This window comes from Podarcis tiliguerta, assembly GCF_965153285.1.
Source record: "Podarcis tiliguerta genome assembly, chromosome: 14".
Lineage (NCBI taxonomy): Eukaryota > Metazoa > Chordata > Lepidosauria > Squamata > Lacertidae > Podarcis > Podarcis tiliguerta.
Window position 1 is genome coordinate 17,423,772 of NC_139547.1, and position 25,660 is coordinate 17,449,431.

At 45.4% G+C, this 25,660-nt stretch overlaps 2 protein-coding genes across 6 annotated transcripts in view; both read right to left on the reverse strand.

The window, feature by feature from the left end:
- The window catches only part of CEMIP (cell migration inducing hyaluronidase 1), a 168,265-nt gene that overhangs the window by 113,573 nt on the left and 29,032 nt on the right, over positions 1-25,660 (reverse strand). The gene's annotated exons all lie outside the window — the stretch shown is intronic.
- LOC310663668 (cell surface hyaluronidase CEMIP2-like) overlaps positions 1-25,660 on the reverse strand; it is a 98,032-nt gene that overhangs the window by 22,829 nt on the left and 49,543 nt on the right. For all 3 annotated transcript variants that reach the window (XR_014504563.1, XM_083411801.1, XM_083411802.1), the window contains 3 exons: positions 25,047-25,262; positions 18,800-19,008; positions 1,393-1,575 (listed from right to left, as the gene is read on the reverse strand). Coding sequence is in view for 2 of the 3 variants with exons in the window: in XM_083411801.1 (XP_083267927.1) it covers positions 1,393-1,575; positions 18,800-19,008; positions 25,047-25,262 (608 nt within the window). In the remaining variant the exon portion in view is untranslated. The remainder of the gene's footprint in view (positions 1-1,392; positions 1,576-18,799; positions 19,009-25,046; positions 25,263-25,660) is intronic.

A 25,660-nucleotide genomic window follows, 5' to 3' on the forward strand; every position in this document is an offset into this window, starting at 1 on the left:
TCCGTGAGCTGCTCTGGTTCGCCAGAAGCAGCTTAGTCATGCTGGCCACATGATCCGGAAAGCTGTCTATGGGCAAACGGCATCTCCCTCGGCCAGTAAAGCGAGATGAGCGCTGCAACCCCAGAGTCATCCACAACTTGACTTAATAGTCTGGGGTCTCTTTACCTTTAAAGAGTAGAAAATGTAGTGGCCCAGGTTCAAATGTTTGTAATAAACTTTAGATTGAAAAATGGACACGAGACTGGAAGAATTAGGCATCTCGCATCAGAGTCAATATACTCAAAGTGGTGATGGTCACCAGCTTAAATAAATAAATGGCATTCAAAGCTGGTAAGACAAAGGAACATAGCTAGACTACTGAGCCATCCAAATCAGTATTGTCTACACTGACTAGCAGCTCTCCAGGGTTTCAGACCTACCTGGGGATGCTGCAGGGACTAAGCCTGAGACCTTCTGCCTTCTAGGAAACTGCTCTACCAATGAACTACAGCCCTTCTGGTCATATTCATGGTGGATAAGGCTTTTAATGGAAGCTCCACCTTCAGATGAAGTGCATCTCTGAATATCAGATGCTGGGGAACAGCAGCAGGAAAAGGCAAGCCGCCTTCATGTTTCGCTGGTGGGCTTCCTGCAGGTGACTGGTTGGCCAATGTGGAAAGAAGGATGCTGAACGAGACAGAGCTTTCTGTTGTCTATGCTTTTGCCTCTTTGAAACTTTATCAGGCACACAAGAAAATAGGTGTCATTCATTTCTATGGGGAGGAAGTAAAGTACTCCACTCGGAAGCATGACCTTCTTCTAAACAGCCACATCTCCAAATGCAGCTTCTGGGATGGGGGAGAAGAAAATGCTCCCTACGAAACAGAGACATCATGTCTATATTTAGGAGAAGGGGTAGCAAGGGAGATTTGGAATGGAATAGCTGGCACATTACAAATCTGTCGATTGCTCTGGGCTTCCAATGCACAGAGGGGATTTCTCTGCTACAAACAGATGCTCCACCAAGGCAAAGGGAGAAGACCGCCCATGCGGGAGTTCCTGACACACAGGCCCCTGAAAGTGATGCAGGGCAATAGGGCACACAAGTTTGCCTGTGAACCATGGCCCATTGGTGGTAGAGATTGGCCTGTGCTCTTTAGGGTAGAGCGATGGCTCAGGGGTAGAACTTGTGCTGTGTATGCAAATGGTTCCCTGGCAACTCTGGGTAGGACTGGCAGAGCTCTCTGAAACCATGGAGAGGACCAACAGGCTGACTCAGTATAAAGCAGCTTATGTTCTTTTCTTTATGTTTTCTCAGATGACAGGGATTAGGTGCATGCAATACAGGTCTTTGCAACTCACTGGCAGCACTAACGGCAAAGGAAAAGGTGCCAGGTAGACAGGATCACTCACCCTGATGTGTTGTCGAAATAAAAGAGCCGTTCATCAGTCCCATTCAACACACGATGGTGGGATGAGGCTGCCTGGTAGCGCATTACACTGTGCGCTCTCCCCGTCTGCCGCTGGTAAATGTCCCCCACAACAGTGAACGCTGTTCCCTTTGGGTAACACAAAGCAACATGGAGCCAGTCTCCCCTGATGGCAAAAGAAAAGAAGGTTAAACACGTACACCAGAGAAAATATTCCTCATCTTTCAAGAAACTGGCTCCAAGCTGAGAGATCGGGGCGGGGGGTGGACCATGAATGTGCCTTGCAATCCCCAACCCAGCCCTTTCTCTCGCACGCCATGAAAGATTCACATCTGCTGCTGGTTATTATTACTGGACTGGCAGAACATCCAGGGAAGCTGAAAGGAAAAGGCTCCCTTGGTTCTTCAGGCGCCTGGATTAGGCCTCAGACAGTTGCCTCAGGACTGCTTTGCAATGACTGGCGTCTCATAAATTGTGACGAGCAAATAGATTTGTTATGAGAACTGAGCGTCTGGGAGCATTGGGGAAGAGGCCTTAGCTCAGGGGTAGATCATCTGCTTTGAATACAGGTAGAGCTGGGAGAGAAGCCTGTCTTGAAACCCTGAAGAAATGCTGTACATCAGGGTAGACAATATTGAGCTGCAGTCTGATGCAGTAGAAGGCAGCTTCCTATGTTCCTAAGCCTCCAATAGATATTTCCTCCACCTACCATGAAAGAAGGTGGCAGGTGGGAGGGTCCCCCATGTTGTTAACAATAATGTGGTGAATTCAGTTTAGTGGGCCTGTGAAACTTCCTGTCAACTGAGATTAGACAGGTATCCTCCTTGCTGAAGTTCAGGTACATGGCTAAGAATTTCTTGTACAAGCAGGCATTTAAAGGCAGTGTTCAGTTTTATAATTTTTTCCTGGGGCTTTTTTATGCACCCTACTTAGAAATCTGAATGATTCAAGCAGCATATTAATGTTAAATAAATATATCCTGTAGAATTCAAATACAAAACCCAGTGACCTGCAGATGAAAAAGATTGCCTATCAGGAATAAGTGCTTTCAGCCAGCCTTCTCCTCATGCTAGCTTTCCAATCACATGGACATCGTTTTGGAGAATTCACCAGACGGGGTGTCATCCATAAAATATGGTGCCATAAGCCTTTTTGTTCTTGTTAGGACCATTTGAATGCTCTGTGGTTTAAAGTAAAAGGCACATGATTTGGATAAAAGCTCACAAAACACTGGAACAAAATGTACGACGGTGGATTTGTCATGGCACTCTTCACGGTTAGTGTTCAAATAGGCCTCAGTTCAATTCACCACGAAGCCACAAGTGGTTTCAAACGTCACCTTCCTCGTTCATATATAAACTCCTGTCTCCCAAAATGGCAGCCATCTTTCTGATGACAGCCATACAAGGAGAGACAGAGAAGATCAACCTTGAGGCCCTACGTTCCTCTTCATCCTCTCTGTATTAGTTTTAGCATCACCATGGCTACACGGGCAAGCAAGGTGTAAACCCTATATTAGGCCAGGGCCAACAACCAAGCTATTAAAGGAAACAGCTCAGAGAAAACTCAAAACAGTGAAACCTTCCCAACAAATGTCTTCCTGGAATTCATGCAACCTGAAGAAGTCTTGCCAGAAAGAACATGTTCTGGCCTGGTCACAATATTTTTTTTAAAAAAAACACAAACCGAGATTACTTGGGTAGTTTCTTGACCCATATTCCATTTTCAAAAACTGTGACTCACTGATGCTATGTGTGCATTCAGGTTTACAGAGAGGGAAATGTCACATTGTTGTTTTGCCTTAATGATACATTATTCTCCCAAAATTTGTATGTTTCACCAATTGTCTCTTTGGAGAATCTGTATTTTTCAGTATATGGTCCTATTCTGGTATTCCTATCTCGACTTTCGGGGAAATGTTTTTAAAACGTTGTGAGTGGCTGGGTTTAGACCGACAGCTTGCTGTAATGGTGGCCCTGAATTGCAGATGTATGTGTGTGTACATCCCTATTCACATTTAGGCAATCCAATAAGGCTCACATGTGCATTGCAATATAAAAATGCTTATTCATTCAAGTGCCCCTTAGTGGGGGACACTACCACCCCCCAGACTTAGTGTCCCTATTCTGGGGCATTATGGGAAAACAAAATGGAAGTTAACCAACTCAGCCAGCCAGCATGGAAAGTCCAGGGCAAGTATCTTACATCTGCCTTGCTGAAGTGAGCCTTAAGCTTTTTGTTATTCAATTTATTAGTTGCTTGCTACATGAAGGCTTCCTGTTGGTGCAGCTGACTATACTTCTGTATCTCCTGCCCGAAGGTAGGAGATTAAATAGGTGCTGTGAGTCGCCCCTAAGAATTTTCCTCGCTCTCCTGAGGCAGCGGTCTCCCCTGATGTCATCTAGCGAACTCCAGGGACAGCCCATGATATCATGTGCTGTATTCACCACCCTCTGTAGGGACTTCCTGTCCGTGGCTGTCAAACCAGCGTACACTGTAATACAGTATGAAAGGACACTTTCTATTGTGGTCCGGTAGAAGGAGATCATCAATTTTTGTATGACATTGTTCTTTCGCAAGACCCTGAGGAGATGGAGTCTCTGTTGGGCCTTCCTAACCACCAGAGTTATATTGATTTTCCAAGTGAGGTCTTCACTAAGGTAAACTCCCAGGAATTTAAAGGAAGAGACTTTCTCCACAGAGCCCCCCCTGATATACAACAGGGCTAGTTCCCCTCTCCTCCTCTGAAAGTCCAACACCATCTTCTTTGTCTTGCTGATATTTAGGTGCAAGTTGTTCTCTAGGCACCATGTGGAGACTTTTTGAACCTCCTCCCTATACGCTGATTCATCTCCACCTGTAATTAGACCCATTATGGTGGTATCATCTGCAAACTTAATAATTGCAGTGGATGGATCAGATGAAAAGCAGGACCCAAGCATAATTGCGCTCTCCCCGCCTGTGATTTCCAGCAGCTAGCATTCAGAAGCATTACTGGCCCTGACCATGGAGGCGAGATATAGTTCAGGAACCATCAGATCACTGGGGGGAAAATACCCCAGACAGGCACAGAATCAGCACACAGCATCTGTGGGCAACTGTTGTGGTGCCAGCATTGTCCAGCCCGGAGGCCTTCTGTATTAGATCAGCGCTTCTCCACTTTTAATTATCTTTTTTTTAAAAAAATAATAATATTTATTGAGATTTTCCAACAACATAACACCAAAACAAAACATATCCACAAAAAACAGAAAAAAAACAGAAAAAGAAAAAAAGGAAAAAAGAAAAACAAAAAACAAAGAACCCTCTTCCCCATCCCCCAACACAAAAATCCCAAAAAACAAAACACAAAAATACCCCACACAACACAAAGTCTCACATTCCCTTTTTTCCTTTAACTTGTTTCCATGACTTCCTCCCACCTCCCTCTTTATATTCCTGATTTTAATCTAATCGGCAAATTCCCTCCACTTTGGTTTCTCTTCAGATCGTATAAATCTTTCGCCCTTCCACTTTTAATTATCCACAGTGCTCCCAATGTACGTAGCACTGCTTCAAGGCACCGTGGAACATTTAAACAGTTTCAAGTTGCCTAGCACCTGCTGCAATATTGCTGCCGTCCACCAACCCTGCCCAACTACATTCATAGCTACCAGGAGCGGAGAGTGTTTTGATGAGGGCTTCCTGAAACCTACAGCTGGCCTTGTCACCATCTCTGCGTACTAGATGAAATATTGCTGCATCTAATGGAAAATATGCTCTCTTTTGCAAGCCTCCCTTGTATTAATTTTTGTTAAAAACAACAACACCACAGCAAGAAAAGCAGCAAATCTTAGTAAGAGGCTGCCGGAATTCAAATAAACAAAGGGAGGGGGGCATGATTTGCTCAACATGTAGCACAAAATCATCTTACCTCTACCCTATACTTTCTTTGCCAAAATATTCATTATTGTGGGGTCATTCTCTGTGCATATTTGGGCTTCTTCTTCTTCCTTTTTTTTTTTTTTTTTTTTTTTGCACACCACCACTTACTATTTCTAAAATTGGTCATGAAAAACAGTCTCTTGAAAGCAAACTGGATTTTCAAACTCACACCCCCCTCTTCTGTCCCCATCAAAATCAAACCCCCTGCCCCCGGTCAGTTGACTCACTTTGGCCAAACAGCTTGTAATAATTGCAGTGGGAACTGTGTCCACAGATTCTTCACTCAGCTGTTGCTATACCCCACTCTTCCATGTTCTGTACAGATTCTATTTTTATTTAACACTTCTCCTTCGGATGGCAACATCCAAAATGTTGTAATGCTGCAAAGCTACTGCCAAATTCCCTGAACTTGAGAACGTTACGGTAGTCCTAGCTTCAGGAACTCAGTGAGCTTAAGATAACGCAACTTAGGAAAAAAGCCTTTCTTATAACAACAAGGGAATGGAATGGAATGGAATGGAGTCATTCTCCAAAAGAAAGAAAAGAACAGAGCAGTTGCGTCTGCAAATTTCTCCATGTGCAGTAAATTCACAACCGAAATGGCTTTTTGAAAAATGAACAAATACCTAGAGGGCACTGTTTGATGTAAGCTGCAATGGACAACAGAAGGTCTATGAATCTGAATTTGGTTTCCAAAGCCTAGAACAACTTGTCCTTAATTCTTTCTCCCTTGTAAAATATGATAGATCTGTTGACCTACTATGCAGGATGATGGAAAACCCAGGAATCAAACAAATCACGAAGGCTTGACTGGTGCTTCCCCTGCTGCTAATGCAACCTAAATTCATGTTTCATACTCATATTCGTTTGCCTCCATTTGTTTGAAAACAGAGGTGGCCAGTAAATCAGAACAGGGAGTTGTTAGGGGACCCCTAGTCGCAGAGTTACAATTCGCAGAGTGGTTTAACAATCCATCCCTATTCTCAAGGAACTTGGGAATTGCAGCTACTTCTGTACAGGGGGTGGCGCTGTGGGTTAAACCACAGAGCCTAGGACTTGCCGATCAGAAAGTCGGCGGTTTGAATCCCCGCGACTGGGTGAGCTCCCGTTGCTCGGTCCCTGCTCCTGCCAATCTAGCAGTTCGAAAGCACATCAAAGTGCAAGTAGATAAATAGGTACCGCTCCAGCGGGAAGGTAAATGGCATCTCTGTGTGCTGCTCTGGTTCGCCAGAAGCAGCTTAGTCATGCTGGCCACATGACCCAGAAGCTGTACACCGGCTCCCTTGGCCAATAAAGTGAGATGAGCACCGCAACCCCAGAGTCGGTCGCGACTGGACCTAATGGTCAGGGGTCCCTTTACCTTCCCTTTACAGGGGGAAAGGGATGTTCTAACAAGTCTCAGAACCTCTAGCAAACTGGAGGAAACCTAAGTAGTGCAATACTGTAATTGGGAGGCAACCCTCAGACAGTAGACTGCATGAGGCATCCACAGCACTTCCAAAGGAAAACTTTACTACTACTACTACTACTAATAATAATAATAATAATATACTGGGCAGAAAATTGCCAACAATCAAGAGGATTTATCCAGGAGTATGTGACAAGATTGCTGGGGTTTTCCCCCCTACTCGCTTCATTCCTACAAGAGTCTGACTAATAGAAGGCTTTTCCCATCTCATTTCCATGGCCGAAAAAGCCTTACCACCAAGATGTCTGCCTGAATGGCAGCTGTTAAAGGCACATGAGCAAGGCCAGAAGTTTTTAAAGAAAGGTGGCAAACCCTATTAGTAATCAAAAGACAGATTGTCTGTTTAAGTTGATGGTGCGTCCACTGAAATGAAACTAAACTTAAGTAGAAATCAAGCAAAGATAAGGAAATACATCTGTTTACTGTCTGTTCTAGCAATATGGTTCAGTTCACTTGACCATCAGGTTTTTATTTTCTTTGGCTTTTTATTATCAGAAATATATTTGCTTCTCTGCCTTCCATTCCAAATATTTGCCTTTGAAGAATCAAGGCTGAATATTAACCACTGCAAAGTTACCAAATAGCACAGCAACATGAAACATCTCCAAAAGTGGTGTTAACCTTTAAAAAAATTCCAGTGACAAGAATTTCAACTCTACAGCTTCTCTCCCGCCATCACTGCCGTCCAACAATCCAAACAGTGTGCTTCAGATATTATATACCGTATTTTTTGCTCTATAAGACTCACTTTTTCCCTCCTAAAAAGTAAGGGGAAATGTGTGCGTGTATTATGGAGCGAATGCAGGCTGCGCAGCTATCCCAGAAGCCAGAACAGCAAGAGGGATTGCTGTTTTCACCGCTTAGTGATCCCTCTTGCTGTTCTGGCTTCTGAGATTCAGAATATTTTTTTTCTTGTTTTCCTCCTCCAAAAACTAGGTGCGTCTTGTAGTCCGGAGCGTCTTATAGAGCGGTATATATATAGAGAGAGAGAGAGAGAGCGCTCTGTTTACATCCTCCTGGTAATGATTGACAAGTTAGACCTAGTGGCTGTTTTGTGGTGTCTCTTTTTAATTGCAGTGTTGACATTTGCAGGGTTTGGCATGCCTGAGTGAAACACACACACACCTGGTGTAATGCTAAAAAAACAAAAAAAACTGTATTTGGAAGGAAGCACAAAAAGGTTGTAATAGTCAAGAGCAGTGATGCTCAAGGATTTCATCATGGCATTTTAAAGCAAAGCAACCCAACCCAACTTCCCAAAGCAACTCAAGAATTGGAACGCAGGTGTCCTTGAGTCCTTGCTTCAAAAACCGTGCCAAACATGCATAGGAAAAATATATGCATATTTCAGGATAAAAATCAAATGCAAACAAAAATGTGCATTTTGTGAGAGGGAGATATGTTTAAGGTAAAGGTAAAGGGACCCCTGAGCATTGAGTCCAGTCATGACCGACTCTGGGGTGGCGGCGCTCATCTCGCTTTATTGGCCGAGGGAGCCAGCGTACGGCTTCCAGGTCATGTGGCCAGCAGGACTAAGCCGCTTCTGGCGAACCAGAGCAGCACACGGAAACGCCGTTTACCTTCCCGCCGGAGCGGTATCTATTTATCTACTTGCACTTTGAGGTGCTTTTGAACTGCTAGGTTGGCAGGAGCAGGGACCGAGCAACGGGAGCTCACCCCATCGTGGGGATTTGAACCGCCAACCTTCTGATAGGCAAGTCCTAGGCTCAGTGGTTTAACCCACAGCACCACCCGCCTCCCTGGAGATATGTTTAAAATCATGCAAATCTCTATCTGGTGAGGGTTTTTTTAATGACGAGTTGATACAAAAATGGGATGGAATGGATTGAATACATGTAAAATCAACATGCACCAGAAATAGACTGGTCCATCTGCATCCCTAAGAAGGAGAGAGACTCAACCATAGGTTCCTCAGAGGTATGCCGACAGCAGTATGAGAACCAAGAATTGCTTATGGTATGAATGCTTGGGTAAGTCCCCCATACTACGGACCTCTAAAGGTTTCATACTGGTTGAACTTAGATTTCCTTCCCTGAGAGAGGCAGGATCCTCTCTAGAGAGAATCCTGGAAAATATCAGGTCCAGACTTTTGGCAAGAACTCACACTGCATTCCGTTTAGCAAAGGGTGCATAGAATTTTCAGGTGGGGAAAGTCCTAAGGGATTGGGAATGACTGATACGCCAATCTAAGGAATTTACACAGAGAGAATAGGTACAGAGTTGCCTAATGGTCTTGTGGTGGTGGCTCTTCAGATGGAATTGGGCCAATTATTTACTCACTTCAAAATTTGGTAACCTGGTCCTGCTGAATTTGAGGACCCTCCAGCTCATCCTACCTGGACAACTACTTCAAAGTCCAGCCAATGACAATAGGAGAAAGAGAAACCACGGTAACTATCACAAGCACAGGACCCTTGCTCCACAACTTCTCTCATACTTTCTTTCTTTTTTGTCCACCTCTAGCCAATATAGAAATCGTTGCTGCTGTTCACATCTGCTGTCAAGAATACTGCTTGCCCAGAGTACCACAATACAGTGGTACCTCGGGTTACAGACGCTTCAGGTTACAGACTCCGCTAACCCAGAAATAGTACCTCGGGTTAAGAACTCATCTCAGGATGAGAACAGAAATCGTGCTCTGGTGGCACGGCGGCAGCGGGAGGCCCCATTAGTTAAAGTGGTACCCCAGGTTAAGAACAGTTTCAGGTTAAGAATGAACCTTGAGAACGAATTAAGGTCTTAGCCCGAGGTACCACTGTATATTATTTTGAGGCAATAAGGGAGATCAGCAGCTGATGTGCTCTTTCCAAAACTGACCTCTATCCCAACTCCAATGGAGATACTACCAGATGTGAAGGGGGAAGGATTCACTTTGAGATATTAATTAAATGTGAGAATCAGCCCTAAGGGTCCACATTTTGTACAGGCAATTGCAGTTGCAATAGGCACATGCTGACGATACAACAGACTGTAACCCCGAAGACCTAGTTTTTAACCAAGATTGACAAAGCTGTAGCTCAGCAATGGAGCTTCTGCTTTGCAGGCAGAAGGTTCCAGGTCCAATCCCTGACTTCTCCAGTTCGGAACAGACGAGACCCAGGTCTAGAACCCTTGAGAGCTGTCTTTCTCCATGGGCAAGCTTCCAGAGGCAACCAATGGGCAGAGCAAAGAACATGACTCATTGCTCTGTAGGCTATGCTGCAGCCATGTGAATGCAGAGGTTTCTACAATATAAACACCCCACATCCCTCCAGGAAGCCAAGAGACATTATCGAGTTCAAGAGCACTTGCAAAAGCACTTCAAGAGGGTGTGGAGTGGGGCTGGGCCCAGGGGTCAGTCCTGAGTGCCAGACATGGAAGTCTGCATTAGACCTCCCAGTCTAAGGTCTCTCTCTGCTGAGCTAGATGGACCACTGTTCTGACTTGGTATATAAGGGAGTTTCCTATGTTCCTAAACAATAGGGTGTCTCCACCGCTAAACCTCTCGGTTGCATCCTTTGCCATTGCTTCCCCATCAGCTAGGAAAAGCAAGTCTGTTAATTCTGCCCACAATGGAAGGGGCCAAGCAAAGGGCTTTCAGAAAGAACTTCGGTGTGGGTCATTTTAGGTGGAACCATCAGCTGAAACACTAATTGGAATCCTAATTGCAGAGCGCATCAAAGCACTCAGCTGCTGATAGTTCTTAAGCTTGCCAAGAGGTTTTTCTGCCCTCCCATCCTCGTCCTCCTCCTCATTTATCTACCCCTCCCCTACCAACTGTAAACACAGAGATGATTGCTCACGAGCCGGGGTGGAGAGAAATAAAATAATTATAGGAGCCGGGCATGTTTGCTGCAGGCTTGTTCAAGCCTGGTCTATTATCATCTCTTTCCCCCTGGAACACATCACTGGCAAGGAATTTAATCACTGCATGATTAACAGCTTAGAGAGCAAGAAAGAATAACACTTTAAAAGGAGGGTGTGATCAACAGAGGCGAGTGGGACACATGTTCATGAAGGCTGAACAAGCAGTAGCATTGGCAAAGGCAGAATGAGGCATTCAGCAAATGTGCATGGGTTCGGGGAACGTGCCCCAGACCACAGCTTCTTCCTGCAAATGCCAGGCCCGAGCTGTGGGCAGAGGTTGATTTAAGCACCCGCCTTCCCACCCAGCACTTCAAATGGCTGCTACCAAGCAGCCACCCACTCTGCTCTCAGATGCTTACCTGGGTCCACATCATCTGCCCAGAGGTTTCTTTTGGAGAACTGTAGTATGGTCTTGGTGTAAAGGTAAAGGTAAAGGGACCCCTGACCATTAGGTCCAGTCGTGGCTGACTCTGGGGTTGCAGCGCTCATCTCACTTTATTGGCCGAGGGAGCCGGCATACAGCTTCCAGGTCATGTGGCCAGCATGACTAAGCCGCTTCTGGCGAACCAGAGCAGCGCACGGAAACACCGGTTACCTTCCCACCAAAGCGGTACCTATTCATCTACTTGAATTTTGAAGTGCTTTCAAACTGCTAGGTTGGCAGGAGCAGGGAGCGAGCAATGGGAGCTCACCCCATTGCAGAGATTCGAACCACCGACCTTCTGATTGGCAAGTCCCAGGCTCTTTGGTTTAACCCACAGCGCCACCTGCATCCCTTGGTCTTGGTGTACCCTGAGCCAAAAACATGCAAAATTCTCATCAGGGTTTCCCAAACTTGGGTCTCCGGCTGTTATTGGACTACAACTCCCATCATCCCTAACTAGCAGGAGCAGTGGTCAGGAATGCTGGGACCTGTAGTAAAAAAAAAACAGCTGGAGACCCAAGTTTGGGAAAGCCTACCCTAGTTCAACGAAACAAGTTACAATCCCAACCAAAACTAAACTTCTGTGCCTGTCTATAAAACTGAAATTCGCCTCCTCTGTTTGCTACTGTTGCCTTCAAAGCTCTTCAAACACACCTAAGTGCTGTGCCTAAATTCCCCCTGCATTTCCCATCCACTCGCAACCATTCTCCGGCAATTGACCCTAAAAAAGGGGGAAACTATCAACGAGGAGAGAGAATCTTGGTGTCTGCAAGAGTGTCCTTTCGTCATACAAATCAGCTCCATTCTGCAGTTCTCCCAGATTCCCATACTTCAAACCAAAAGCCAGAAGGAGACAACATGAGGTAATGCCTCCCATGGGATTTTTCCAGGTCAGGAAGTGTGGGCAGCTAGGAAGGTTGCGGAGTGCTGGAGAAATCTTTACCGGAAAGAAACACACATATATCTCTTATCTATGAACCAAAAAATAATCTCAAAACCGCACACTGACCCACATTATAAAGAAACTCTCAAGCACCCTGAGAATGAGGCAGGAAAATTGAAGCTTCTTTCACAGAGGGGGGAAAGCACTTGCAAGAAACTGAAGAACAGATTTCTGCACAGCACTAGAATATACGCCAACACAATCAGCCCACATAGGAAACTGAATGGGGGTGTTGAGGCTGAGAGATTCATAAGCTGTCCTACTGCAACCTTAGCAAGTTCATGGCCAAGGCAAGATTTGAACTGGTGGCTTGTGCCGGACCATGATTCACCCTTAACAAACCACAGTTCCCAGGATTCTTTGGGGGAAAGCCATGACAGTTTAAAGTGGCGTAAAGGTAAAGGTACCCCTGCTCGTCAGGGCCAGTCGTGACCGACTCTAGGGTTGCGCGCTCATCTCGCTCAAGAGGCCGGGAGCCGGCGCTGTCCGAAGACACTTCCAGGTCACGTGGCCAGCGTGACGAAGCTGCATCTGGCGAGCCAGCACCAGCGCCGCACACGGAAACACCGTTTACCTTCCCACTATAAAGCTGTCCCTATTTATCTACTTGCACTTAGGGGTGCTTTTGAACTGCTAGGTTGGCAGGAGCCGGGACCGAATGACGGGAGCTCACCCCATCGCGGGGATTCAAACCGCCGACCTTACGATCAGCAAGTCCTAGGCACTGAGGTTTTACCCACAGCGCCACCCGCTGCTTTAAAATACTGCTTTAAAATGTATAGTGCAGATGGGACCAGTGATGATGAAAAAGGAGCTGCCATTTTTAGCAGGACCCCAAGAGCCATAGAGCATCAACTTAGAATGCAGGTTCAGTCCTCAGCATCTGAGAAAGATTCCCTGCCTAATATCCCAGACAGATGCTGCCACTCAGTGCAGACAACGCTAGTCTAGATGGACCAATGGCCAGACTCTGTATTAGACAGCTTCCTACGTTCCTGTATCTCCTTTTCCAGCCTCAGCCACTATTTCTAAGTTACACTCCTTGCCAAACTCGCCCTGAGGAGTCCCACCTCCTGAGGCCAAGCCAATAAATCTTAAGCAAAGAATTTTAATATGTGCATTCCTTCCAATCTTATGTTAAACATTCCAGCACTTCATATGGCCAGAGTTTTAGGCTGAACAGCCAATTACAGCCTCTTTTTTGGCCTTTTGTTCTGCTCAGTTAATTTTAATCTCAACCGACTTGCAATGAACCAGCTCAGATAAGCTTCTTACAAGGATCTCTGGTTAATGTTGCTATTGTTGGTTCAAGATAGAGTATGAGCCTGCAAACTTTACTGCACTTGACTTCACTGCCAATTACACTGCGGGAGGAGTGGGGGGGAGAAAACTTATGAGGGTTTAAGATAAGAATCAATAGGGGCAGACACTCAGATCTGCCCACATTATCTGCAGCCTTCTCTCGGTCCCAGGTTAAGAGGCAGTTGCTGCTAACTTTTCCAGAGAGAAACCATGGCTTCTTTGAACCTTAGATATGAAACGTGCAAAGTCCATTTACAGACTTAGTCCATATATCAAGCTCAAGCTCCATTTTCATGGTGTCTCCACATCACATGGCTTGCGCTAGTTACAGCAGATATTCACTTATCAGGGAAGAAAAGCACGGAACTCCAGCACACCCCTGGAGTGGAGGAGGAGGCAAGAGCCTAGTCTGGTCTGGTTCAGATGTAATGCTAAACCAGAGATGGGGAACATCAGGCCCAGGTGGCCCCAGGCTTCTCTACAGGGAAGAAGAAGAAGAGTTTGGATTTGATATCCCGCCTTTCACTCCCTTTAAGGAGTCTCAAAGCGGCTAACATTCTCCTTTCCCTTCCTCCCCCACAACAAACACTCTGTGAGGTGAGTGGGGCTGAGAGACTTCAAAGAAGTGTGACTGGCCCAAGGTCACCCAGCAGCTGCATGTGGAGGAGTGGAGACGCGAACCCGGTTCCCCAGATTACAAGACTACCGCTCTCAACCACTACACCACACTGGCTCTCAAGACTTTCAATAAGTGGCCTTGGGCTGCCCCATCCCTCCTTCTAACCTACTTCACATGTGAGAGAGACTAAAATGGGGGAAAGAATGATGCCTTGGAGGATGGGTGGGATGAAAACAAAATAAGTTAACACATAGAACAGGCTTCCCCAGCCTCAGCCCTCCAGATGTTTTTGGCCTACAACTCCCATGATCCCTAGCTAGCAGGACCAGTGGACAGGGATGATGGGAATTGTAGTCTCAAAACATCTGGAGGGCCGAGGTTGAGGAAGCCTGGCATAGAATCATAGAGCTGGAAGGGAACCCAAGGGTCATCTAGTCCAATGCAGGAATCTCAACTAAAGCATCCATGGTATCGTCAGTAGTGTAGATGAGATCCATGCTAAATAAAGACCCAAAGCTTTATTGAACCAGCCGTGCCCCATTAAACATGCCTAGACTCCTTAGTAAATATTGCAGCGTTTTGGGAGCCCAATTAACAGCGCCACAAAACAGTCCACAAAAACGGCAAACACAATCCACCATTTCAGTTCTCTTGATGATTTAAATGTGTGTGTCTTTCGGCCTGCAAATAAAGCAGCGATGGGCCAATTTACTCAAAGTGGGAGATGTTATTCAATTTCATCGCTTTCCAAGCAAGTAAAGGCAAAAGACTGGTGTGCAGGCAGTAGCTTGTTACACCAAGTCCTTACACCTTGGGTTCATTCCATGCCCATATTTCCACCCACTGCCAGCTGTGCCTATCCCTCCTCCTCCTCCTCCTCTCCTTTTGACAGTCTCCTCTTAACAAGTTTAATGTCTGTCGTGAACATAGGTGTGTTGGGGTGTTTTGTTTGGTTGTGGTTTTGCTTTTGCAAATGGACATTCCACGTAAACCCGTTCCTTTGAGCAATTCTCCCTACCTGCAATTTTGGTCCTTACGCGATGTGTGCATGAAAGAGAAGGGAAAAGAGTACACTAAGTATGAAGTTGGCCTGCAAAGAGAAAGAATCCATTGTGGAAAGATCATAGGCCTCTGGATTTGGAAGGACTTTACACATGTAGTCAACGCAGGCAAAGAACAAGGACCTCAATCAGTTCTACAGGAGACTGACTTTTGTTCTGGGCAATTAAAATTCCAATCAGCCCTCTGTGTTCTTCTGCCAAATATCATCAGACTGTCCCCCTCTTTCCTCCCACCCTACCATGGAATAGTATCAAGAAGTTTTGAATTGCACAAAGGTTACTACTGCAGGTCATTATCTCAAACTTTTCACCACTCATGGTGCTTCCATGCATCTTATTCTGTTCTGAACAATCCCTGCGATAACTCTTGGTGGAGTTGAGGCAGGGAACCACGAATCACCCATCCCAGAGTTTAAATCTCAAACTTTTATATGTTTTGGGGATTTTTAGTTTAGAGAAAAGGCAACTACAGGACACACTTTTCCCTCTTCAAAAATGAAGGGGAAATGTGTGTGCGTCCTATGGAGCGAAGACGCCATAGCCCCGCGACCCTCTCCTGGCTGGAGAGGTGATGCACGGCTATGGCAGGAGCCTCTATAGCCGCGCGTCACCTCCCCAGCCGGGAGAGCGCACGCGGGGCTAAAGAAGCCATAGCCCCGCGACCCTCTCTCCACTGCGCCTTTCCGCTGCTCCCTGACCTGCTCTTTGGGGCTGGTGGTGGGCTTCCCCCCGCCAGCCCCAAAGAGCAGGTCGAAAGGAACCTGAAGCCTGGAGAGTGAGAGGGGTCAGTGCACACCGGCCCCTCTCGCTCTCCAGGCTTCCAAGGTAGCCGCCTGAACGCACCTTAAACGGCACCTTGTTTTAGAGCGGGAAAACAAGAGGGGGAAAGTTCTCCCCCTCTCTGCGCAGCGCCTCCTGCCGCTTCGCTGAAGGGGCGCTGGGCAGAGAGGGGGAGATTTTTTTTTTCTTGTTCTCCCCCCTCTAAAACAAAGTGCGTCATATTGTCCGGTGCGTCCTATGGTGCGAAAAATACGGTAAGAGGCGACAGAACGGAAGTGAATACATTTATGCATGGTGCGGAGAGAGTTTTCCTCCCTCTCTCATAGCACAAGGACTCGGGGACATCCAACGAAGTTGAACATTAGAAGATTGAGGACAGACAAAAAGAAAGGACTTATTCACACACTTAAACTGCGGAACTCACTGCCACAAGAAGCAGTGATGGTCACCAATTTGGGATTAGGCAAATTTATGGAGGACAAAGCAATCAGCGGCTACTAACCCTGATGACTATTTTTGCTGTGCTGCTTTCCCCAGGAGACCTCGCTCTTTAATGCTCTATATCGGAACAAACTGAAATTCTGGTTCTCCACAGAATTGTTTTCAGTGGTAAAGAACAGGTTTTTGCAGGGAACAAACGCCGGGGCAAGAACACAAAGAAGAAGAAGTTCTCAGCTTTAATTAATAATAATTTAAAGCGCGGACCTGTACCTAGAAACATGGCACAAAAGGAAGGCTGGATGTTCCCATAGGTGAAAACAAACACACTGGATAAAAGCTTGTCTGGTTAATAAAACAAACACCTTCCAAAACAGAAAGGCTTATGAATTATAATTCCTACAATTCCTGACCATTGACTATACTGATTGGGACTGATGAGAGCCGGAATTCATTATCATCTGGTTCCCCATCCTTGGTATATAGAGTTCTGATCATTAGTGTGTTGAGAGTTAGCACTATACCTTCAAGGCATATTCTTTCCCCTCAAAGAATTCTGGGCACTGTAGTTATAATCATTCACCGAGTTATAATCCCCAGAAAGCCTTAGCAAACCACAGTGCCCAGAATTCTTTGAGGGGGGCAGGGTGTGCTTCGAATGTGCTTTGAAAATACAGTGAGTATGTAACCAAAGCTGTTCCTCTGAAAAATCCACCTCTTCCTACTCATTCCTGGGGGTTTTTCCAGCCAGAACTCAGTTCCGACACCTCTCAGGTAGGCGCCATTGCCATTATAAGAGAACATGGGAGGCATTCGTGGTAAATTCTGGCAGCTCTTTTCCTAGAAAAACAACAATGATTCTGCCCTTCCATTACTTCTGGTGGATTTTTGGCATTCTAGCTTCAGCAGAGGAGTTAACAACGCAAGTCTTAAGTGTCAATATTACAGATTACGGTACCTCAGGAACAGTCTAAATCCCCAGCAATAAATTCTCTATTCCCCCTATGAGCTTCTCTTAGTCAATGTCAAATACATATTCCAGAAACATGACTTCTGCCTCTCTGAAACATCAGCATCCCCCGCTATCTCTGTCCACTGGGGTAAAAATAACTTAATTATGCTATCAAGCTGTGCTTAGCAAGACCAGGAGACTGACATTAAGAGTGTCAGTCACGTTGTCTCCTCATTTTGCACCATATGCATTTCGCACATTCTTTCCTGCATCGAAAAAGCCACGGGTGTATTAGGGTTAATCATCAGCCATATTGTTTGTACAGTTCCCCCCCCCATCAACTTAAAAAAAAAAGGGAGACCTACTAAAGAAGGTACGACCTGTCTAGTCTTGCTGACATCTGCAAACATTTACTTCCTGATTCTAAAAGTAACTGCAATGTGCCATTATTTTTTTTAAAAAAGAACAGGTCAGTTGCTAACATGAGAGCTTTGCGTAGACACGTTCATTGATTCAGCAAATGACTAGGACTACCATTCCATAACAACGCACACAAACTGGTATTCGGTGCAGAATACAACTGATTTCTAGTCTTTAAGGGCTTGTGCAAAACTTCAAAACCTTAAATCATTTTTATATCTGCTGCTTTTAACTTTTCGATTCTGCAAAACCAGTTGGGATAGTTCAGTCAGAAGGGCATGAGACTCTTAATCTTGGGTTTGAACCCCACCTTGGGTAAAAGATTCCGGCATTGAAGGTCCCTGTAACCTTGCTTCTCGCAGTTTGAGAACCAGCAGACCCTCAGAGGAGGACCTCAGTGCATACAGAACAGACAAACAACTTTCCAAATATACAGCAGACATATGGACTGATAATACACAACTGCACTGATTTGTTGGGTTGTTGTTTTTTAGAATTCCAGAGCCATGTCAGGAAAGAGGCTGTTAGTGAGTGTGTGTACACACACATACACACATATCCTTCCTAGCCTTTTTTGTAACAGAAAACAGCAGAGGAAAAGATGGAATCTGGGCCTCCCTTCTTGTTGCACTCAAACTTATTACTCTTCCAGACCGCTGTCTATCAGTTCTGAATTATTTCAGTAGGGAGGGTCCCGGTGTTTTGTTTTTCAGGTTTATATAACAGGGGGGAAATGAAATAGCAATTGCAGTGTTTAGACTACTGGGAAAATGCAAGGCTACATCGGCAATCTTCATAATCACTGCTGCCCTTTACAGAAAGAGGGAGAGGTGAGATATAAATCACAAGCGGAGCAGCTAGTGTAAACTAATGAGAATGAACAGCATGCCAGGGATCTGCTGGATTTAATCTTGAGCCCGGAATGCCAACAGTAACTTGAATCTCTTCCCAAAAAAAACCTTACTGAAAGGGGAAACAACACGGCACATCAGAGAGATGGCAGCAGAAGTTAAAAACAGAGGCATAGCTTCTTTGCTGGTCTTTTGTTAATGTCATTTTTAGAAGGCCAACTTTTCCAAAAGTTTGAAGAAGAAGAAGAAAAGTCAGCAGGAACCTGGAACAGCTTTTAAAAACAGAAACCCTAGCAAACACCACAGAGCTCATTGCGCCGCACATTTTCCATCAATGGTACCTATTGAAGTTGACCGGGTAAAGGATGACATCTTCTGGTGCTCTGCCATCCCATTGGATAATATAGCTTTGCTCCAGCATCACCACAGGCTGGTACTGTTGGTACGGCACCCCTCTGTTCACTCCGTGTAGCCTCAGAGGATGGAAATGGTATGTGGCTCTGGCAATTGATAAGGTCAGATTCTCAGGACGCCTGGCTTGAATATAGAGCTGAAAGAGAAAGCGGGAAGAGACCTATGTTACAGCCAACCCAGCTCAGCTTTCACACATGCATTCAATCAGCAGCATGCCCCTTTCAAGACTTTGGCCAGCAAAAGGCTCTGGGCATCCAGAGATGGAGCCAGGGGACCACTTCCAACATAAATAGTGCATCAGCAACACAAATAGCATTCTAAAGGGTTATTTCTTGGAAAAAATAATAATCACAGGCAATAGAGATTGTCCCAAAAATGGGAATCACTTAAGCTTAGTTGGTAGAGCATGACTCTTCACCCCAGGGTAGTGGATTCAAGCCCTACATTGGGCAAAATATTCCCATACAGCAGGGGGTTGGACAATATAATCCTCATGGTCACTTCCAACTCTGTGATTCCCCAATGGGAAAACAAGAGAATGGGCAGTGAAATGCCACTTGGAAAACAAAAACAAAGCCATGTAAGGTGCCAAAGAAAAATGTGGCCCCTGCAAAATGAGCCAGGATACATAAGCAAAGTTTGGGAGCTGCAGGGAGTGGGGAGAAGGTCGATCATGGTCAACTGGTTGGCCTTTGGTTCACCAAGGATTTCGGGTCCCAATTGTTCAAGAATAGCAATAAGGGGGACTTTTCAGCCACTGAGAAGAGGTCTTCTCATCCTTAGTGCTGATTGGAGCCAATCAAAGTGAAAGGAGTTAAGGATTGGCTCCTAGGGTCATTCTGGAGGAGGCTTGTGGGAGAGCTGTTCTGTATGCTAAGCGTTTAAAGTAAAGGTAAAGGGACCCCTGACCATTAGGTCCAGTCACAGACGACTCTGGGGTTGTGGCGCTCATCTTGCTTTATTGGCCGAGGGAGCCAGCGTACAGCTTCCGGGTCATGTGGCCAGCATGGCTAAGCTGCTTCTGGTGAACCAGAGCAGCGCACGGAAACGCTGTTCACCTTCCCGCCGGAGCGGTACCTATTTATCTACTTGCACTTTGACGTGCTTTCAAACTGCTAGGTTGGCAGGAGCAGGGACCGAGCAACGGGAGCTCACCCCATTGCGGGGATTCGAACCGCCGACCTTCTGATTGGCAAGTCCTATGCTCTGTGGTTTAACCCACAGCACCACCCGCATCCCTATGCTAAGCATTTAGGAACATTGAAAACACATGGTGCTTCCATTTCAAGAGAATGGGGTGTATGTTCTGTCACGTCAAATGGAATGCCAAGGAAAACACAGCTCAACTCACTGCAAAAGAAGATAATAAAGCACTCCAAATCACTTGCCCATGTATGTGCACAGAGCGGGAAAAGCCCAGATTCAACTGGAGGAAGCACGTGGAGATCTGCTCTAAGCATTGCAATGCATCCCTAATCATTATTATTCTAGAATTGTAAGATTTCTGTATAAACTTAGAAGATTTATAATCTTAGAAGGAGGCAGTGGCTGTGAGAGGGCATGGCTGTGATAATCAAGAAGGGATCCTGAATTAGCTACTACACTACAGATGACGATGTAAAGGTCTAAGGAAGTTCAAACTGGGAGAGACGTTCCATAAGATATTTATCCCCAATATATGCTAACAAATGGCATTTATGGTAGTTCTGCATTACATGCTATGCTTCACACCAGAGAAAGAGACTAGCAATTGCTGCTTCTCTGACAAGGATGCAGTGAGTGTTACAAAAAGAGAGAGAGGAGAGAGAGAGAGAGAGAGAGAGAGGGGGGGAAGCTTTGCGGTTAGTTAGAAATATTTCTAGACTGACTGCACTTCTAACTGCAGCCAACGCATGCACAATTTCAAGGATTATAATCAAGACCATTTCTCACTTTCCTATAGCTAAGCAGTCAACATCGAGTCCTGCATATTCATTCTTTTACTATGTAGTTTGGAATGACTGACAAGTCCTTTCTTGTATTGCAACTATGATTAAGAAATGGTAGCATGCAGGTGAATGCAAAGATAACCTGACTGCAGGCTGGTGACCAATGACACCAAAAAACAAACACCTGGTTTAAAAATGTAGGTTAGCATTCAGCTAAAGTTTACTTAGAGTAGGCCTACAGAATTTTATTCACCTGCACATTTTCTGGCCTTTTGCCAATGCTTTTAATATAGGACTAAGGGACGTGGGTGGCGCTGTGGGTTAAACCAAAGAGCCTAGGACTTGCCGATCAGAAGCTCCCAAGGAGACTCCCAAGGAGAGGAGAGGAGGCTGAGGGAACCCTCCACAAGGGAGGGTGTTCGAAAAAGGGTGAGAGGCTGCCAGCTCTGTAGGCAAGGGTGCCATAACGGGGCTCCTGAGTCCCACAGGGGTGCCGCAGAAAGAATGTGGTTGGTTAAGGGAGCTGCGGACTCAAAAAGGTTGAAAACCTCCCTCCCCCTCCATCCCTAATACATGTGCACACAGAACATACATGTACGTTTGGACCAAACTCAAGAATCAGCATACATTTAGTAAAAGGGGATTTCACCTGTCTGTACCGCCAAATGAATACAGGGTCTTGTCTCCTGAATCCAAAAACAGGAGGGGAAAGAAAAGCAGATTTGGTCATGGAGTTTCCAAAGATCAAAGGGAAGCAAAGGGTTTCACAGTCCTCCGTGATTGGAACTAGTCCTTTTTATGCCTTTCAGAGCAAAAATTCAGAGCGTGCACACAACACCAGTCTGTCTAAGCAAGGCGGATGCTGCCTTTAGCTCCTGAAAGTTGATGGCATTTTGAAAGCTAAAATTTGTGCTCCGTTTCAAAGCAAATACCTCTCCCTGCGCCCGTGCCAAATTCTTATGCCTTCCCTTCAGTCCAGGCAAGTCCTGAACTAAATTCCCCACAGCTTAGACGCTGATTGGATGGGAAACTCTAGTAAAGAAGGGACAGGTCCCAGAGAAAATGACTGTTTGTTCTTGCCTTACACAGCCAAGGAAAGTTCTTAGGACGGAAAAAGGGTCTCACAGCATGGAGTGCCATAATGCGCTTATAAAAATAGAGCAGAAAAAGAAGAGCGAGAAAGAAAAAAAAGGGGGGGGAGAGCTTATCTTGTTTACAGTTCAGAATTTTTATGCAGCACCAAGTAGCTAGATGCAAAGCCATTACCCATGTGAAGGGTGGAGCTGTGGCTCACTGGTATGGAACATGTTTTGCACACAGAAGGAACTGGGCTCAAGCCTAGGCATACTCCAGTAAGGATGGGCGGATATGTCAATTTCAGTTTCTCATTTTTTATAATCATAAGTTCATTTCTCCACATTTCCACATTGGTTTGCAATTTTCAGTTCATGAAAATTCATCAGCATTTTTGTGCGGATGGCTTCCAAAACTGATGTTTTTTTATGCAGTTTGACCTGGTGTACATATTTATGAAAAGCTCTTTCTCCAAATACAATGCATTTTTGAACGTTATTCTTCCTAATATATGCATTCTTTTGCACACTTTATCCTGGTGTATAGGGTTGGTTTGTGTGTGTGTGTGTTTTTGTATGCATTATTTGGCTCGAAAACTGCATTGCAACATCTAGAGAGGTGTGCATTTCAAATGATGGGTTTCTTCTGATTTACCTATTGTTTTGAAAAGTGCAACTTCTTTTTAAATGTCACCTGAATCAAATTCCCCCCACATTCCTTTCCTCAGGTTGGGATGGGAATTGCCAAAATGCAGCACTCAACCTGGCCTTTTCATGCCTGAGATGTTTATTTTCAGGACCCACTCTGTTTTTTTCTAATTGCATTTTAATATTATTATTTTTTTAAAAAAACTTCTTAATGTAACCCACCCTGGGATCTTAGTAGAGTGAAGGAGGCAATACATTAAAATATCATCATCATCATCCCTGTCTACAAGATTGCTACTCATCAGTGTAAATATGTGGACAAGTTTGCACATGACGGGTTTCCAACATAGACACCAAACTCTGTGTGTCCCTTATGTACAGTGCCACATATACTGAATGTTGATGTCTGTTTCACCACACTGGATCCCATAGGAACCAATTCCTAGGGGCCAAAGTCCCTTTGGCTCCCAAATAACATCTTTGAGGGGGCCGGGCCACCGCAAAGTTGTTGGCCATTGCCATTCAAGTGGTATTTGTGCACCATGTCTTGTGATCAATTATGCAGGGTGGGGCTTACCTGTCCCCCCCCCCCCCCATATTTTATACAGCAAGCAGTCCCAATGGATTCTTTTGCCAGGTACACAGGGCAAAATAGACACAGTGGATGGGATACAAGAAGCATCCAAAATCAGGGCCTATCCACACTTTACATTTAGTGCAGCACCGTAATACTTTAAACAGTCATGGATTTCTGCCACAGAATCTTGGGAACTGTAGTTTGTTAAGGCTGCCTGGAGAAGACCCCTATTCCCCTCACAGAGCTAGAATTCCCCGAGTGGTTTAACATTCAACCCCTCTTCCTAGGAAATGGTTTCAAATGGTAGTGCGGATGCGGCTTAAGAAGCACAGTGGCAGCTCTTACATTGCTCCTGACAGATTCATGAAAGCTGGGGTGGGGGGTGGGGGCAGAAAATGGGTCTGGGTCTGGCTCCTTTGCAGTAGATCATTAAAGGCTTCTGGCTCGCAACTGTCTACCAACAGCAATTAAATGCTTTCCCCCCTACCCCTGAATTAGGCTGCTCAAAAGGATTGCTACTCCAGCAGAATTGGATACATGGGTCACAGACTTCTTCGTCTCCTTCTCATGCACAACTGTGGTTCAAATTATTTCTTAAAAGAATAAATAATAAGAGTGGAGAAGCCCAAATTTCAACGAAACTGCAGAACATAGAGAGGGGAGGTTTAACTCTTCCCTCCCCAGCTGTGGTTCTAGAAAAAAACAAAACCTGGCGGTGCAACTAGTGTTAGAAAGCTCCCATTAGCACCCATGAGAGTCGTCGTCTTCTTCTTCTTCTTCTTCTTCTTCTTCTTCTTCTTCTTCTTCTTCTTCTTCCATATATATTCATTTAATCTGGGGTGGGGACACCTGTGGTCCTCCAGATGTTATTGGGCTCCATCACTCCTCATCAGCATGGCTAATCTGGAGGGACACAGGTTCCTCATCCCTAATGTCAGGCTTCCTCAACCTCGGCCCTCCAGATGTTTTTGTCCTACAATTCCCATGATCCCTAGCTAGCAGGACCAGTGGGCAGGGATGATGGGAACTGTAGTCTCAAAACATCTGGAGGGCCGAGGTTGAGGAAGCCTGCCTAATGTATTGTAACCTGCAGCTTGACCCATAATCATGCATCGACTATGTTACCAATTGAAATGGTTCAGCCAGGGCAGGTAAAATGTAAAAAAGGAAACTACTTTAATCCAAAAATGAAACTACATAGACGAAGATGTAGGGTGGCCTCAGGCCAATGAGGATGGCCAGAACATACATACATATATATCTCTCTCAGCTAAATTGACTTTTGGGGACAATAAACTATTCCTATTGACAGGTTATCCCAGTACTGCATGCCAAGGGGAAAACTGCCCTGTAAATTATTCAGGGAAGGATATTAAGCAGATGCTAGCTGGATCTGCAGCCCAATGCCATGTTTTAAATTCCCTCATGCAGCCAGGAATTCTCCTTGCTAATGAGAAAGTCCTGGAGAATGTTAATCATATATCTGAGGCTCTGAGAGACAACAGACAACAACAACAACAACTCTTCCCCGCCCTGTTTTTGGCAGCTTTCGACACTCCTGCTTTCCAAACGCTCTTCTAATGCTAACCAGCAGAGCCATGCAAAAATGTGCAAGAAGTGAAGAATTGAGAAAAGGAAAAGCTGGACAGGGCTGTAGGCAGATATATTCATTTTCTCTCTTTCCTTCATTCTCTCTTCATCCATCCATCCATCCATCCATCCATCCATCCATCCCCCATTCATTTTCTCTCACACATCCCCATAGAGGCCCCTCTCTTACCATCTAGTTTTTCTCTCTGGGACTCCCCAGCCTCTGTTCATGCCAGCCTCTCTCCCCTTCCTTCCTTCCTTCCTTCCTTAATTCATTCATCCCTTCAGCAACACCAAAGCTTCCTTCTATCATTCCACTAAGAACATCTCTGCATAAGCATCAATGGTCTGGCCTTACCTGTGCATATTTCCCAGCGCAAATCATTCCGTTCCACCTTGGGACGATAAGGCAGCCCGGGTGACGAATCAGATAGTTGTCTGACCTGCCCACAAAGGTGCCTGGATAGCCTGTCACTGAACCATCCAAATCATGGAAAATCGAGACCTTATCACCATCATTATTATTGTCTCCAAACCACTGGCCTGGCCTGCCCAAGAACACTCTGAGCCCAACCTTTGGAGAAAGACGGATAAGAACAGAGAGTCATTATTACTGCAGGAACTCTATTGCATTTCAGGCTACTAAAATAGCTATTCAGTGCTTATGTCGCAAGATTTCCATGGTGGAAATGACAGGACCCCCCCATGAGGGCTCTGTGATTTATCAACTGCATAGCAGGCAGAAAATTCAACAAGTGTGGCCTTCCCATCACTGTATCTCTGCACTGGAAAGAATGCATCTGATGAATTTCCACCTGCTATGCAGTGGTACCTCGAGTTACAAACGCCTCAGGTTACAAACTCCGCTAACCTGGAAGAGTTACCTCAAGTTGAGAACTCTGCCCCAGGATGAGAACAGAAATCATGTGCCGGCAGCGCAGCGGCAGCAAGAGGCCCCGTTAGCGAAAGCAC